At 37.0% G+C, this 17,677-nt stretch overlaps 1 protein-coding gene across 2 annotated transcripts in view; it reads left to right on the top strand.

The window, feature by feature from the left end:
- The window catches only part of RICTOR (RPTOR independent companion of MTOR complex 2), an 86,627-nt gene that overhangs the window by 65,254 nt on the left and 3,696 nt on the right, over positions 1–17,677 (top strand). For both annotated transcript variants that reach the window (XM_080362156.1, XM_080362157.1), the window contains 11 exons: positions 2,824–2,911; positions 3,694–3,786; positions 4,671–4,777; positions 5,426–5,655; positions 6,314–7,343; positions 10,822–10,999; positions 12,282–12,366; positions 13,751–13,984; positions 15,448–15,600; positions 16,340–16,463; positions 17,400–17,538. In XM_080362156.1, the coding sequence (XP_080218282.1) occupies positions 2,824–2,911; positions 3,694–3,786; positions 4,671–4,777; positions 5,426–5,655; positions 6,314–7,343; positions 10,822–10,999; positions 12,282–12,366; positions 13,751–13,984; positions 15,448–15,600; positions 16,340–16,463; positions 17,400–17,538 (2,461 nt within the window). The remainder of the gene's footprint in view (positions 1–2,823; positions 2,912–3,693; positions 3,787–4,670; positions 4,778–5,425; positions 5,656–6,313; positions 7,344–10,821; positions 11,000–12,281; positions 12,367–13,750; positions 13,985–15,447; positions 15,601–16,339; positions 16,464–17,399; positions 17,539–17,677) is intronic.

The following is a 17,677-nucleotide window of genomic DNA, read 5'->3' on the forward strand; positions in this document are numbered from 1 at the left end:
CCCAAGACTGGAGTGCTGGGATGGAGGGCACCAGGGTGTTCAGGAGGGATAAGCAAAACAGGCGAGGGAGAGTTTTCACCCTACATGTAAGGGAGAGGTTTGGTTATACAGCACTTACAGTTAATGATGATGTATTCAGGAGCCTCTGGCTGAGGATTAGGGGAATGGGAAACAAAGGAGATATTTTAGTGGATGTTTACTAATGATTACTCAGGCTGTTAGCACTGATGAGTTGTTCTATGAGCAATTAGGAGAAATCTCTGGATTAGTACCCCTTTCCTTTGTGGAGACTTCAACTTCCCAGACATCAGCTGGAAATATCACATTGCTGTGATGAGCAGGTCTTGGAAATTCTTGGAGTCATAGGAGAACTTCTTGTCACAGGTACTCATTGAACCAACTAGGAAACATGCACTCCTAGACTTGCTGTTTGTGAATAGAGAAGGACTTGTGGGAGATGTGATGGTGTGTGATTGGCTTGGCCATAGTGATCATGAAATGGTTGACTTTTAAAATTTTCAGTGTAATGAGAAGAAGGGACAGCAGAATTGCTACCCTGGACTTCACGAGAGCAAACTTGAAGCTATTTGGGGAGCTATTTAGTGGAGTGCCCTGAGAATTTGCCTTTAAGGGCTTAAGAGCCCATGAGTGCTGGTCAGTCTTTAAGAACCACCTTTTAGAAGCACAGGAGAAGGCAATTCTACTGTGCTGTAAGTCACACAAATGGGGCAGAGCACCAGCTTGGCTGAACAGGAAAATCCTCACGGAGCTCAAGAGGAAAAGGGAATTGTATCATCTCTTTAAGCAAGGTCAGACTTCACAGGAAGATTACAGAGCTGTGCTTTGTATATGCAGGGAGAAGACATGAAAGGCCAAAGCTCAGTTAGAGTTGAAACTGAGTTGGTGTTGTGTGAGATAACAAGAAGGGCTTCTGTAAGTAAATTAATAGTAAGTGGAGGTATAAAGAAAATATTGGACCAATACTTGTTGAAGGTGGTTGTGTGACTAATTAGGATGAAGAAGAAGCAGAACCATTGAATGTGTTTTTACCTCAGTCTTTAATAATACTGATAGACCTTGGCCTGCCCAGTCCCCTCAGTTGGAGGACCATAAGTGTGAGAGCAGTGTCTTTCCATTTGTGGACACTGAAGTTGTAAGAGACCAGCTCTATCAGCTGAATGTTCAGAAATCCAGGGGGCCTGACAAGATTCATTCCAGAGCAGTGAAGGAGCTAACGGATGTTATGGCAGGATCTCTCAAATCATCTGCCAAAGATTTTGGGAGTCTGTGGATGTCCCTGCTGACTGGAAGCCAGCCAGTCATAATCCAATCTACAAAAAGGGCCTAAGAGAAGACCCAGGAAGTTAAAGACCTATCTGTGTAACCTCAGTTCTTGGAAAAATTATGGAGAAGATTATACTGGGTACTGTTAAAAGGCATTTAAAGAGTAATGCAGTCATCAGGCACAGTCAGCATGGGTTCACAAAGGGAAAGTCCTGTATAACTCATCTGATATCCTTCTGTGATAAGGTCACCAGCCCAGTGGATGAAGGGAAGGTTGTGGATATATCTGGATTTTAGTGTGGCTTTTGATACTGTCCCTCACAGCATACATCTGGGCAAGTTCTCCAGCTGTGGGATGGGCAGGTTCACAGTGTGCTGGGTGAAGAAATGGCTGAAGGGCAGAGCTCAAAGGCTTGAAGGAGGCTATATATGTACCTGGTGACTGGTCGTCAGAGGTGTTCCACAGGGCTCAATTCTAGAGCAAGCGCTGTTCATTTTAGATATTATCTGGATGGAGGAATTGAATGCGCCATTAACAAGTTTGCTGATGATCCCAAACTGTGAGGTGCTGTTGACTTTCTTGAGGGACAAGAGGCCTTGCAGAGAGATGTGGGTAGATTGGACCACTGGGCAGTCATTAATGGGATGAAATTTAACAAGTCCGAGTGCCAGATACTGCATCTAGGACAGAGTAACACCAGGTACAAGTATAGGTTGGGAGAGGAGTGGCTGGAAAGCAGCCCTGCAGAAAGAGATCTGGGGATGCTGGTCAACAGCAGCTTAACACAATCAGCAGCGTGTGCCCTGGATGCCAAGAGGACAAACCACATCCTGCAGTGCATCAAACATGGTATGACCAGCCAGTCAGGAGATGGGATTGTCCCACTGGATTCAGCATTGGTTTGGACTCAGTTTGAGCGCTGTGTGCAGCTCCAAGCCCCACAACTGAAGAAGGATGTGAAGGTCCTTCAGTGCATCCAGAGGAGAGTAACAAAGCTGGTGGAAAGGCTGGAAGGAATCTCCTATGAGAAGATGCTGAGGACTTTGGGCTTGTCTCTTTCGGAGAAAAGGAAGCTGAGAGGCAACCTCATTGATCTCTACAGCTTCCTGAGGAGGGGAGGTGGAGATAGGAGTGCTGATCTCATTTTCCTGCTATCCAGTGACAGAACACATGGGGATGGTTGAAAACTGTACCAGGGAGGTTTAGACTGGATGTCAGGCAGCATTTCTTTACCAAGAGGATGGCCAAACAGTGGAACAGGCTTTCTGGGAAGATGGTTGATGCCCCAAGCAGGTCAGTATTTAAGAGGCATTTGGACAAGGCCACTAATAACATGCCCTGGAGTGGTTGGGCTGCTGGTCTAGATGGTGGTTGTAGGTCCCTTCCAACTGAAATAGTTCTATTCCATTCTGTTCTATTTTTCTCCAAAATAATCCTCTTAATCTGAAAAATACCAAGAGTAACTAATTGCATTAGACATTCTTTCAAGAGAAAATGTCAGAATTGCTGAGAAAGCACATGATTTCTCTTTCTACCAGATTACAGCGACCACACGTCTACCTACCGGTTCACCTTTATGGTCAATTGGTGCACCATAAAACAGGTTGCCATTTATTGGAGTCTCAGGTGAGGATAATAACTATTTACAATTTGAAAGATTTTGAAGAGTACTGTAACCCTTAAATGAAATGTTTTAAAAGAGATGGCATTTAAACAGTTATTGCAAATAAGTTGGTTATGCAAGTCTTAAGTCATACGGACAAAAAAGTTGTGAAGACAGTCTTTGCCGTCTAGTCTCATGTAAAATTCCATCCTGACCATGAAGTATCAGAGAAATACTTCGTAACATTATTCTCAAAATGGCTAGCAAAATATTAGTACCAGAAGCAACTTGGCAATAGAATTTTTCATTCTGTCTGTGACTGAACTGTGTATTGACAAGTAAAACTGTGTTATCCTTTTATGGATACAAAAACATAGAGAAGAGGGAATAAAGTCTTCTTTCTAATATCATAAAAAGCTAAGAAAACAAACACTAAGCCAGTTCATAGTTGCTTAAATGAATTCACTTTTAATGTGTGTATGCAAGATGATATAATGAGAGTTGAAAAGTTCAAGAGAAAGCTTATATATTCCAGTGTGTTAGGCTCATTAATCTGTTTTCCTTTTAAAATCTGAATTAGCTTGATGCTGTCAGTAGTTACATTAACATTTTGTACTTGCGTTACCATGTTGCTATTAATTTATGCTTATTATTCCAGAACTACCACTGTTGATTTTAGAATGCATACTTTAAATTTGTACTTTACCTTATATTAAAAATGCAAAAGAACTTGTTTGACTGAAGTCTCCTTTTCATTTTCAACTGAGTTTGTTTTTTTTGTTTTTCTTCTGTTTTTCTCCTTCAGAGTATTGTTACAGATCTAAGTTACACTATTCGTTCCCCAATGCTGGATAAGTGGGAAGGAATTAAGCAGCTGAAAGCAGCCCTTTGGGCCTTGGTTAGTAATAAATTTAAAACTTTTTGCAGTTGTTTGTGTTCTATTTTGATTCTTGATTCTGAAATTGCTAAGCAGAATTCCATAAAATAGTTGAGAGGTTTTGTCATGAAATGTGTGCGATTTGTCTAAGTTGGCATTCTGCACCCTACCTAGACTTCCAGTTGAAAATTATTCACTCCATCTTTTCTGTTTTGAAGTTTTTAATAGTCACCTTGTCTTCTTTTTCCTTTTTACAAAAAAAAAAAAAAAAACAACCAGATTGCCACATGTAGCAGCAGTATTAGTATGGAACCAGTAGTTAGAGGTTGCAGTGGTCTGATTTTAATGTATTTCCTGCAGTGGTCCAAAGTCATTGTTTTGGGAAGAAAGTTGTCTGCCACTGATGCATGTGGTTGTGACACCCCTGGTACTTGGGGTCAGCAAAAACCTAGTGTTTGTGCCTATCCAAGATACACTTCTAAATTTGCTTTGCCACCTGAGCTGTTAATCTGCTTCTTTCTTGCCTTTACCGAAGTTTATTTTGGAACATTTGTGCAAGGTGACTATTACTGGAAGATATTGTAGGTATGTAATAAAATGCTTCTGTAAGAGGAATGGAAAATGAGTAAACCAAGATCATACTGCCAGTTGTAGGGAATGGGTAAAGTGAAGAATACATAGTAGTTAACTCTGGGCAGTTTTAGGTAGTACACGTAGCATGCCAGCTACCCTTTTTTTGAATTTTCGCAACTAGGAAATGTAAAAAATAGTACTCACATCTTTAATTACTTTGAGAAGGTGGCTTGAAACTGTACTACCAACCAATAGAAATGCCAGAGGCTTTATACTAATGGTGCTGCAGATCACATCAAAATCAAAACTCACTTGACAAATTTTTATTGCAGGGCAATATTGGATCATCCAATTGGGGTCTTAACTTGCTTCAAGAGGAGAATGTAATTCCTGATATAATGGCACTTGCTCAACATTGTGAGGTTCTTTCTGTTAGAGGGTATGTGTATCTGATTTATACATAAAATTTACAGATGGTAGTTGTTGTAAGTTTTCGTATAGGCTTACCTAATTTACGTTAATATGGTTTTGCACTTGGAAATCAGTTATTAAAAATCATTGATGACTGAGTATCAATCTCAGTCCTATACAATTGCCGAATCAGATAAAAAGTCTGAAAGAAGCAAATTAAACCTATGAAAAAAACAATACATACTACTTTTCTCCTTTTTTAAAAAACAAATTGTTTCCTACTTATATCTCTGGAATTAGTGTCCCATCTTTTTCATTCAATATCTTAATCTTTAAAAGCATGAATAGGTGGTCTTTTGCCTAATATGGCTGTCACATTAATGTTTGTCTTTTTTTAAAAAAAAAAAAAAAAAGTAGTACTTTTCTGCTTTATGTAATTGGGCTCTGGTAATAATCAGTTTTTGTTTCTGAATAGTGTATTGTTCTCAGATATTTTAGTGCATTTTTTAAGCTTCTGTTGATTAAAAAAAATAAAAAATAAAAAGCTACTTGGCAATTTAATGTGAAGTTTCTGCTGGATTGTTGTGAAACTGTTTCCTTTCAAAAGAAAAATAAGTTTAGTTACATTAGACACTATTATTGTTGCTCTTTTTTTCTATATATACGTTAAATACAGAACCTGTGTCTACGTGCTTGGTCTAATAGCCAAAACTAAACAAGGATGTGACATTTTGAAGCATCACAACTGGGATGCAGTGAGACACAGTCGTAGACAGCCTTGGCCGGTGGTTCCTGATGATATGGAACAGCTCTGCAATGAACTTTCTTCTGTGCCCAGCACTCTTAGCTTGAACTCTGAGTCCACCAGTTCTAGGCATAACAGTGAAAGTGAATCTGCTCCTTCAAGTAAGTAACAACAACATAAACAAACAAACAAAAAAACCTCAAACTGTTCTTACCAGCCTTTTGGTAGGACGAGGTTCAGACAAATGGTATAAATGTGCTATTGCAAGAAAGAAGAGTGCAAGCAATGGGACAGACTTATATGCATTCAGAGAGACACAGACAAGTGAAAAGGAAGAGAACAGTGTCTTAGGTTTGCATTTGATGTAGAAACAGAAATTTTAACATAAGGGTAAGTTACTAGTTCTTATGTCAAGTCATGGCAGCTTGCTGCAGAAATTTCTATGCTTAGGTATGTATATATACTCACACAGAGAATATTGCTATATTTGAATTCCTGTATATTTTGAGTATCTTAATAGATTTTAATTTTACTATGGATATTTCGAATTTAAATCCAGAAGTATGCCATATTTAGATATTAAAGGAGTGCATTGCTTGTGATCCTAGTAGCTGGATATTTGCATTGAAATAAGATAGTCTGGCTTTTCTTTTGAAGCAGTGAGACCTTTAGCTCAGGTACTCCTCAGGATACTTAATTTACAGTAAATTGCATAGTCTTCCACTTTGGATTCTATAGAATTGTGTACTTTTTCACAACAAGTGTATATACTTCAAAGAAATGTCCATTTTTCAGTGACAAACTCTCATATAATTTCAGGTATGTTCATCATGGAGGATGACCGTTTTGGTAGTACTTCTACTAGTACGTTCTTCCTAGATATTACTGAAGATACAGAACAAATATTTTATGACAGACCTGGGCCTTCAAAGGACAAAGACCGTAGTCCCTTTCCTTTTTTTTCTTCTAGTAGACTTGTGAAAAATCGCATTCTAAACTCTCTTACTCTACCTAATAAAAAACACAGAAGTAGCAGTGATCCAAAAGGAGGAAAGCTGTCATCATCTGACAGTAAATCAGGCCTGAGGCGAAATCGTACAGTAACAGAACCTTCTGGTAGCATAGACTTTCCTCCTGGGGAAGAAATCAACCCTGTATTCAGAGTTCCTAAAATCCAGACTTTACGATTAGAAACTTCTTTTGTTGGAAGTAAGCACATGGAAGATACTGATAGTACCCCAAGTATTGGAGAAAATGATCTGAAGCTGCCAAAAGGTCTTGGAAGTGAAATTCACCGGGAAAACATGAGCAGAGAAAGGCTAATAGGGGATGGTACTACACAAACACATTTCAAGAGTCGTAGCTTAAGTTTTAATACAGATACGACAACAAGTGGCATAAGCTCAATGAGCTCTAGCCCTTCAAGAGAGACTGTAGGTGTGGACACTACAAATGCAGATACTGACTGTGGAAGTTTGAGTACTGTGGTAAGCACAAAAACAGTTAAACCAAGTCACTGTTCAACACCACAGCCTAACCACCTGCCTCTCTCAAAATCCAACTCTGTATCCCTGGTACCACCAGGGTCTTCTCATACACTTCCCCGAAGAGCCCAGTCTCTTAAAGCTCCTTCTCTTGCTACAATAAAAAGTCTTGCTGACTATAACTTCAGCTACACAAGTTCTCGAGATGCCTTTGGCTACGCTACACTAAAACGCTTACAACAGCAGAGAATGCATCCCTCACTGTCTCATTCAGAAGCCCTAGCATCTCCAGCCAAGGACGTGCTGTTTACTGACACTATTACCATGAAGTCTGGCAGCCTGGATTCTCGGCTAACCCCAAGTCGGTAAGAGATTATTATGTGCTCAGTTCTTACTTCAGAGCTCTAAGAGCAATTAAAGGAAAGTATCATTCTAATGTTTGGGTCTTTTCCCACCTTCACCTGAAAGTGACAGGATGATTCATAACTTCATTGAAAGCAGTATCGTTATTAGGAGAATAATGTAATAGAATGAGAATTCTCAACTTTGTAAGTGCTGTCAGAGAAGCACAGCTTTCACAGGCCCTTTCTTTCAGCCCCTTTAATGCTGTTAATGACAAAGGAAACTATATCCTTTTATCTCATTTGTTTCCTCTTTAACTTTTAATATTTAAATGCAGTTATATTGCTAACATTACTAAATTTGCAATCACACAAAATTGTCCATATAGTCAGAACTATATTTCAGAATAGAATTTTCTTGATGACAGTGAGGTTCTAGGACAGGGACTCCTGCCAAGATGCCGTATTCATGTTCACTATGGCATTGAGACCAGTGATGAGATACTGGTACCACTGTTATGAATGTGAGTTTGGCTGCTTAGCTGCAACAGAGCAAAGATTTTACTCATAGCATTTATTTTTAGACAGCAATGTCACCTCTTTATTTTTGCATAATAGTAGATGTTCTTGAAGACTAATTGGATAGTTACATAAGGAATCTAGCTCTTGACATTGATACCATTCCCAGCAGCTGCACTCAGTGCTTAACAACTTTCTCTTAAAAGCTCTTCTACCAAGTTTTTCCTTTCAAATCCTCTTTTAGCTAGTGCATTGGATTTTCACATTACTATTGAAAGGGAAAAGACACTTTCTTTCTCTGTTCTCACCTGAACATCTCTCATGTGAGAAGAAGGTGAGAAGCTACTAGCATATTAGACATGCCCGGTCCCTGAACTGCCACATACCCAGTTGAGTGTATATAGTGCCTGTTGATTACTATTCATTTTTGTCCTGATTAAGAGCAACATTTTTTGATTGAGATTTTAATCTGATTGTGCAAAGGTGCTGTAAAAGGTAAGTTTTGTTGTCTTTGTTCAATTAAGTTAGAACTAGACCGAGTGTGCTGATGATATTAAGTATGATTCAGTAGTTAAGCTACACTGTCGTGGCAATACAAGTTAAGCTACACTATCCTGGCAATCAGAAGTGCTGCACCAGTCCTGTGCTGGTGCAGAAACATACTGGTGTCATTTTAGTAGCAGTACACGTTCTGCTTTGGCTCTAGTGATGTTGTACCATTCCTTGCAGTCATGCCCTTGATATGCAAAACCACTTCCCTGAAGTGGACTTCAATCCTGAGTCTCTGCATGCAGTACTAACAGTACTCTGGGTGCTTAGTTGTTCTTCTCTTGTGTCAGTGGTTAGGCTCAAGGATTTGGGCTGACCTTTTTAACATGGAACTGAAATGACCAGAGTGCTCCTATCTCTCAGAAGGTTAAATTGCAGGTATTCATATTACGAGAGATTACCAGATTGTGCTGCTTACTAAAGTGATTGATTGGAAAGACTATGATGTAACTAGTATATGTGTTTTTCTTACTAGTTACAGCTGAGTGTCTGCACTGAATAATTGTCCTTTTAATTTCAGAGTATGTTACAGCTTCTCTCTAAATATTATCCTTTACTGCTGTTTAAGTGATAAATTGGAAAGAAACATTCTGTCCTTTTTGTCTGCCAAGGCTAGTTTTCTCTCAGTCTTCAGAAAAACTTCTTTGATTCATGCTTCATTGACAGATTAGTGGCTTCATAGCAATTGATTTTTGTGATGTTTCCACTTGGTCTTTTCATTCAAAAGGTTGAAAAACTTATTTCTTTGCATAAATTATTTTATGGGGCTAAATTTTCTGCCTCTGTCTTTAAAGACCAACCAAAAATGTTAATGTTCATCTTTCAAATCATGATCAGGGCTCTCACCCTATCATCTGCAGACATGCTGTTATGAAAACTTACCACTTCTAATGATGATCACTTCTTTTCCAGGAAAAGCAGGGACAACTGTTTGGGATTAACACTTCTCTCTGTAATTTTCTGTAAAGAGTAATTGTAGAATGCTTTATTATTAAATAATTTGTAACTTTTTGGGGTTATAGAATCCTAGAATCATTTAGATTGGAAAAGACCTACAGGGTTGTCAAATCCAACTGCTAACCTTGCATTGCCAAGTCCAGCACTAAACCATGTCTTTAAGTGCCGCATCTACATATAATTTAAACACCTCAAGGGATGGTGACTCCTCCACTTCCCTGGGCAGCCTGTTCCAATGCCTGACAACCCTTTCCATGAAGAAATTTTTCTTAATGTCCAATCTAAACCTCTCTTGGCACAACTCGAGACTATTTCCTCTCATCCTTTTCAAGTATGGCTTGACTTTTCTTTTAAGTCCAATGCCACTGTCATTAGCAAGGGTCAGAATTATTTAGTAGCAATAAAAATGTTCATATCCTATAATTTGTGTTCTATGCATTCCCATTGCATAATAGTGTCTTGAACCTTGCATGGTCAAACCTCGATAAATTAATTTCATCTCAGCATAAATCTGTTAAACCTGTTAGGGATAAGAAGATGTTTTAATTGCCTATCTAAACCACAAAAATGATAGAAGATTATTTTGAAGGCGGAAAGTCAATAAATCAAATATTTACTGTTCTTTATCTCCCATTGTATGATTATTTGCACTAATATAATAAAAATTTACTGTTCCTGAGGTGTCTCTTTACTAGGAAGCTTTAATCCACAACATAGAGACCATCCACACCAGTTGATTAGCAGAAAACATTTATAGGTTTTTATCTTCAATGAGAAGTAAAATGTCAGGTGGACAAACATTAAATTTCCATCATCAGGACTCTAATTAGCACTGAGAACTTATTCTCCAGCCTCCCCTTTCCTATCTTGTTTTCCCAACCTATTTCTTCGTTCTCTGGGTTGCTTGTCACAGCCAGCTCTACTCACTGTGCAGATTCAAGTTTGTTCATTGTGCATTCCTTCTCCATACTTGAGTGATCTGATGGGTGGCCCTTTTAGAGTACAGGAAAAAAATGTTCCTTTTCTGCATCTCTGGTTCCTTAGCAGGCTCAGGCTCTGTGTTTGCAGGGATGTGCCTGCTCAGCTCAGATTTTATGAAAATAGAGGGAAGCTGTATTCAGTGTATAGGTACATTTCAAAACAGGACAGTTAGCAGTTTAAAAGCCTTTACTGATCATGTCTGGACTGTAAATCTTCAGAACCTGGTAACCTCATAAGTTCCACTCTGCTATCTTTCAGATCCCAGTTCCAGGACTTTTAAAGAAAAAAACATTTACCCAAGGAATGGCCAAACTGTGAATTGTAGTATGAGACAGAAAAAAGCAATGAGCCTATAGTTGTAATTTCACACAGTAACAAGCTCTGGATACTACAATGGGGCGATGAGGATAGTCTTTGTGTCAGCAATCCTTCTTACTTCTAATGTTTCAGAATGAGAGATGTACCAAGATTGTGATTTATTATTTCAATATTACAGGTTCATGAAAGCTTTAAGCTATGCTTCATTAGATAAAGAAGATTTATTAAGTCCTATTAACCAAAACACACTTCAGCGTTCCTCTTCTGTTCGCTCCATGGTTTCTAATGCTACATATGGTAGCTCTGATGATTATATTGGCCTTGCTCTTCCAGTGGATATCAATGAAATATTTCAGGTATGTATGTGATACCCTTCTGGGTTTATTTGCATTTTCATATTGATGGGTAGTCAGCCGTTGCATTTTCACTGAAAGAGATGAGATGGAGAAAAAAAGAGGAAAAATTGATAGGGTTTATTTGAGTGCATTTTGGAGAACAAGAGTTTCTTTTCACACAGAATCACAGAATCTAACCCTATTTACAGAAAATCGCTAGTCTGTTTTATACTTTTAGGCAAATAGTGATACAAACTAGGTTAGAACAGTGTTAAACAATGGTAGCATAAACCTGCTGTTGTGAGATTTTTAGTTGACAGCTAGCATTTACACTAAAATTAGTGTAGTCTGTGGACATTTTTTAATACCTCTTTAGCCAACTAATTAATATGTTCATTTGTCAATTATAAATGATGTGCATAGTCGCAGAGTTAACTTCCTGCTACTGTGATGTTAATAAAATATTACTTTATTTGTATGTATATAATCATAGTATTAAATTATATTGTCTTAACCTCACAGATATATGTATTTCAGTTAAAACAAATTATTTTCTTTTAAGTGTCTTATCAATTGCCTTCCTCTTTCTACTTGGTTTAAACACACTGATGGATCACAGGGTTTGATATTCTGTTACTTAATTATCAAAAACAGGACATGGTCTGTGTCAAAGGTAATTTGATGGGCTTCTTTATCTTTAGTTTACTTAGTTTTTGCTTTTCAAACCTAAATTACTTTCTTAACTTATCTCAAAAAATTACTAAAGCTAGAGCAAAGGCAAGATTTGCTGTCATACCTACTGCTGCTCCACCTTTATGAAATGACTAATTTTTCTTTCTTCTTCACAGTCGTTGTGGCATATCTGTGTTGCCTCATATATTCTCTCTCAACTCTTTTTGTAGAGCTGTGGCATGTCTTCACTTTACAACTTCTTACAGACAACACTTTAGATGTCCTGGGTGTTTTTGCACTGTTCTCCAGAGATCTCCAGTAGTATATAGTGATATGGACAGATCATTAAAAGTCACTTCTGGGTCACTGGTTTCCTTACAGCCTATCACCACTATTTTAACATTTACTGACTGTTCATAAGCCTTGCATAATAAATGTTCATTTACAAATGTATAGTTTTTCTCACTTGACTTTTCTTTACTACTCACTAACCATTCTTAATTTCCTCCTCTAATTAGATCTTTTTCCTGAAGTGAAAAATGGATGACATTTTATTTCGTCATAAAATCTATTTTTCCTTGGTGTGTAGGTATCACCTGTGCTACTCTTAATTTTCACTTGAATTATCCAGGTAAAGGAAACTCCATATTTCCAGAAGAAAACTTCACCTCCATTTGATGACCGTGGAGCCAGGGTCTTTGCACCTGATGCAGGAGGTACTGTTTTTGTTCCTCTTGTGTACCTTTCTGTTATTTATTTGGACATTGGTTGGGGTCTTGGTTTCATTGTTGATTTTTTTTTCTTTTTTTTTTTCTTTTTTTTTTTTTTTTACAGAAAGTGTTATTTTTAACTGTAAAATTTTGAGAGCTGTGTTCTGGATTCAGGATAGCAGGCCACTAATTCCATCTTCTATTTAGTTTGAGATAATGTGATGTTGCTTCAAAACAACATGAGCTTGATCCTGTGCTAATAAGCAGTGGGGGAAAGTCTACACATCTTCGATTATAGTGTGAGCTAATGCTAATCGAAGACTGGTAGTGGTACTGCTGCAAAGAAAGTAACAAAATTTAAGCTAAAATGGAATATGTATTTCACATTGAGCTGTTACATTTTTACTTTCCTTCAATTATATGTGAATTTATAGGAACCAATAAAAGTGTTAGGTGTATATTTCAGAAAGTAAATTTTGTCTTTCTATGATGTTGCCATGACAGTTGATCAGCAGAGGTGACGACACATGGTACAAGAGAGTTGCAGGTGCTCTGAAATGCCTGGCTTGTTCTGGAATATACTTTCTTTTTTACTCCAGAGTAGTCAGAAATCTGTAGAGTGTCAATATGTGTCTTTTCAGTAGGACAACTGGAAAAGAAGCATTGAAACTGGTCTTAAAGTAATGTAGGATAGCTGTTGTCTTGCCTGCTAGTTAATTGGAACTTTTTTTACAAGCACGTTTTACATCCAAAAAGACACACTTTACTGATTTTTTTTTTTTCTTTTTTCTTTTGTCAGTGTAATATATAAAGTTGAATTTCCTGAAAGTGTGTTTCTGTAGTTTGCTACGTTTCAACATAAAGTAACTCTTGTCCGAAATTGTATTTGTTGATATTTTCGACGCAGGAAAGACCATGTCACTAAAGTGTCTTTGGCTTGTTTCTGCATTATTGAGTCTAGTTTATTCTTATTATAGGCACGAAGTCATGGTTTTTTTTAATTGTGTTTGTGTTCATTGCTGCACATGTCATTTAAACATTTAGTGTCCTGTTGTACTAATCTTGTCTGATATTATGAAAATTGGTAACATATTAGTGTTACATGGGTGTTGATATCATGTCAGGATTTACCACCTATCTTCTTACAGTATGTGTGTACAGCTTTAGAAGTTGAATTCTGTCCTTTGTAATGTTTTGCTACATATGGTAAGCCAAGACTAAAATGTGATGTCTATTTTGCAAATTAGAGCTTAACCACTCAAAAAAAAAGTTTCTAGATCTTCCTATACACACCCTCCCCAGCCTTAAAAGGCTTATGAGGGAAAATTTAGTTGAAATAGTATTGGTTGCACAGTTTGTCTTTTTCTGATGTCGAATTGCTTATCTACAGGTCTTCCATCAGGTACAAGTGATGTTGTCAAAAGCCCTTTCCAGATGCTTCGACAGCAAATCAGTCTCACAGAAATAATGAATACCAGCCGTTCGGATGCCTCTCAGTTTTTAGAAGATACAGAGGATACGGGGCTACAGGAGCACACAGATGAGAACTGCCTTTACTGTGTCTGTATTCAAATACTGGGATATCAGCCTAACAACAAAGTGAACTCTTCATATAGTCGTACAGGTTAGTGTGGGGATGTGTGATAGAACTAAATGAAAATAATGGCTTTTGTTAATTTTTAAAATTGATTAATCTGTAAGGTTGTTTTTTTTTCTTTTCTTACTGACTTTGAAATTACTGACCTTAAATTAATTCTCCGTGATAAGCTCACTGTGCAAGCAGTGGTATTTCTACAGTCATTTCCAGCTTTTCGATTTCTGCTGGTGTTAGTATGTCTAGGTGCAAACGTTGTGGTTTGTGGTTTGGTTTTTTTTAAATCTTCCTTAGAGCTTATCAAAATATAAAATCTGAAGCCGTAGTTAGTACTTGAAGTCCATGTCCTTAAAATCGATACTTGCTGGCAAACTAATGAAAAGTCTGACTTCAAAGCAAGTCTGTACCATGAAGCAAAAGAAAGGAGATCTGGGGAGTCTGAAGTTGAGCAGTAATTTCTGGGTTTTGGTCACTTTTCTTCGTATTTTGAGATTCAGATCAGACTCAGAATTACTTTTTTCTAACCTTCTCTACAGAGCTTGCCATTACATGCCTTTTTGCTATGTCTATAATAACAAGAGAATCCATTCATGGATGCTTAGTGGGAATTGTCATCATTTTACAACGGTGTTGCACATTCAGTTAGTAACACATAAAGAGTACTGTTGGCAAGGGGGATGATGTACGAAATGTGAGGAATAGCCCAAAGAGCTGAGTTGGAACTTGGGTTTGGTATCGAGAAGAGATGGATGGCAAACAAAACCCCAGTTGTACCCTTCCAGTACCATAAAGAGATTACAGGTGCAGCAGAGCACACAGCCAGGGGATGGGAGGCCACAAACACATTCTGTAGGAATAGAAATTCTCCTTGAAGGTAAGGGGAAACTCTTTGCAGTGTGACCTGATCTCATTTTGAGGTCAGCTGTTCTCTGAGCCATAGGTTGAACTGGGTGGTCTCCACAAGTCCCTTCAGACCCATGTTTTCCATGGTTCTTTTGACTGCGCAACAATTAAAAATTTCAATTTTATGTTCATCATCTAAATGCTGAAGTCTGTGGATAGTGAAACCCTGCAGAAGAATCTTACTTGCCACATCTTTCCATCGATGAAGCCAGAGCCCTTTTTGTGACACGTGTGATAACTGTATGAGCAAAAAAGTTATGGGTATGCAAGAGCATCTTTATCATGTGATGTGAAATAGAGCATGGACATATCAATAAGAGCTCTATGTGTTATTACAGTTTTTAGACTTCTGTCGTTGTCAAAAGGAGCTGATTACTTTCATTCAAATATTTTAAGGTTTTTTTTTTAATCATTTTTAGACATTTTGAGTATGATTTGTCTAAAATCCAACATCTAGTTTCCAGCTGGTATATATTCACAGTACGTAGTGCATCGGTGTCTTACGTGCTTAGGATTGTTGAAAAATAAGAAAAGCATTTAAAGTGAGGAAAAGTGTGAATAATAAAGATGCATCATCTTATTTATGTCAGATTTTTCAGACATTCCATATACTGACTGGTGTGGGCAGACCATACACAATCACTTAGATGTGCATTCCTCCAAATTTTCTGGAATTTCAGGCTGTAGTGATGCAGTATCCCATGGTTCAGCTGGCAGCACCAAGAGTACAGAGCTTGTATTAGGTAAGTTTGAAAGCCTTATGATTAGTAGAGACTATAACTCTTAAAATATTTTTTAGCTATTGTGGAAAAATAATATTTTATTTATACATACTGAAACAAAGTAATGCTCATTTCCATTATTATTAAAAAAAAAATCTGCCTTTGGATGATTTAATCAGTATACAGGAAGGTAGTTGTGTTGTCCAGGGTTATCGCAAATGGAAGAATATACTTTTAAACTCTTCTCCTTTTGCTATAAGGCATTTCCACAGGTAATTGACTACCACTGTGTCTGTCATTATAAGCAAATTGATTGCCTTTATTTTAAGGAAAATACAATTTCTATAAGGAGAAAGACATTTCTTTTCTAGGCTTGTATTTTACATTTTGAAGTATCATAAATTCTTGTGAAGCACCTGGTTGCTGACTTCTCCAGTATCTGATAGAAATGGAATAGGTAATCACTCGCTCAGTTTGCAACATGATCTAGCGGTAGAGACAGCACTGTAGTTGAATTGTGCATATTTTTCCATTTATTAAATGGTAGCTTACCTTTTTAAAATATTTCCGTGTTAAAATTCCTGAAAACTAATTTTTTAAGTTTTAATTTCAATGGAAATACTTGTTGGTAGTTCAGAATGCATACATAAATGCGTGTCTCTGTGTGTTTATGGAATGCTAAAACAAACTTATGTGAAAGATTAGAATGATGAAAGACTATTCTGTTTGAACTCCATACTGTTTAATTTGTTTTTTCCAGGGGTAAAATCAATCCCAGATGACACACCAGTGTGCAGAATACTTCTGCGGAAAGAAGTCTTACGTTTAGTAATCAATTTGAGTAGTTCAGTAGGAACTAAAGGCCATGAAACTGGACTCCTGACGTAAGTTAAATACATTTTAGACTTTTGGAACATTTAGTTTTGTTTAGTGTCTAAAATCTCTGATAGTGATTAAACTTACTTCTGACTTCTCACAAAATTGTCAAGCAGATGTTATTGTGGGTTACTTGGAATAACTGAATATAATGTAAAAGCTAAGCAATGAATTTTATTTTTCAGTTTTTGCTCTGTCTTTGATTTCTTACTCTTCCTCAGTCTTTTTAAAATCAGTAATTCAATTGTAGTGATATTTCATTACATACCCTGTATATCATTCCTCTTTAAAAACAGAAACAATTATTTTTAGTTATATTTGTCAAATAAATATGTATCAGATAAGCAGAATAACAAAGTGAAAGTACCCTCTTGAGTAACACAAATCTACTTTGAGTAAGCATACAACTACTGGAATTAATTTATAGAAAAATGATGTTAAAATATAGAAATATAAACTGACAGATCATATATTGTAATAAAACCTGAATGTTTCTGGGCTAGTGCCAGCAGAAACTGTTAATGCAACTGCTAAAAGAAAATGCAGAAATGCTCATTTTAGTGTTAAAAATGCTTACAGCTAATTAACTTAACTTTTTCATATTTTTTATTACTATTGTACATGTGGATGCCAATTCTTTGCTATACTGTTTTCTTTGTACATTTATTATTTTAAGACTAGGTGGTCTCAGTGATTCTGTACAACTTTCAAATTATATGTTCTGTTTAATCTCATTAATATAGATTTCTTCAAGTTTGGAACAAAATAGTGCTGTCTGTTCTGATTTTCTTGCTTTGTCAGATCCAGAATTAATAATGCCTGTTACTAAAGAGTTCTAATCTGTTAATGATGACAATCGAAATCTAACAGAGGAGTTTTTAAAATTATGGAAATCTTTTCAAGATTTATAAAATTTGGGAGTTTTTTCCTTTTCTGTTTTTCAGAATTAAGGAGAAATATCCCCAAGCATTTGATGACATTTGCCTTTACTCTGAGGTGTCCTATTTGTTAGCACATTGTACATTTCGACTTCCATCTAGAAGGTTCATTCAGGAGCTATTCCAAGATGTACAGTTCTTACAAGTAAGTGCAGGGTTCATATGCGTTGGATGCAGCAAAATGTGCCAGCTGGGTGCAGGTTTCTTGTTCTGAATAAAAGATGTTTTCAGATATGTCTTAAAGGAAACCACTTTATCATGACTCTCCAGCAAAATCTCTGACG

The sequence above is a fragment of the Nesoenas mayeri genome, assembly GCF_963082525.1.
Source record: "Nesoenas mayeri genome assembly, chromosome: Z".
NCBI classification, from domain to species: domain Eukaryota; kingdom Metazoa; phylum Chordata; class Aves; order Columbiformes; family Columbidae; genus Nesoenas; species Nesoenas mayeri.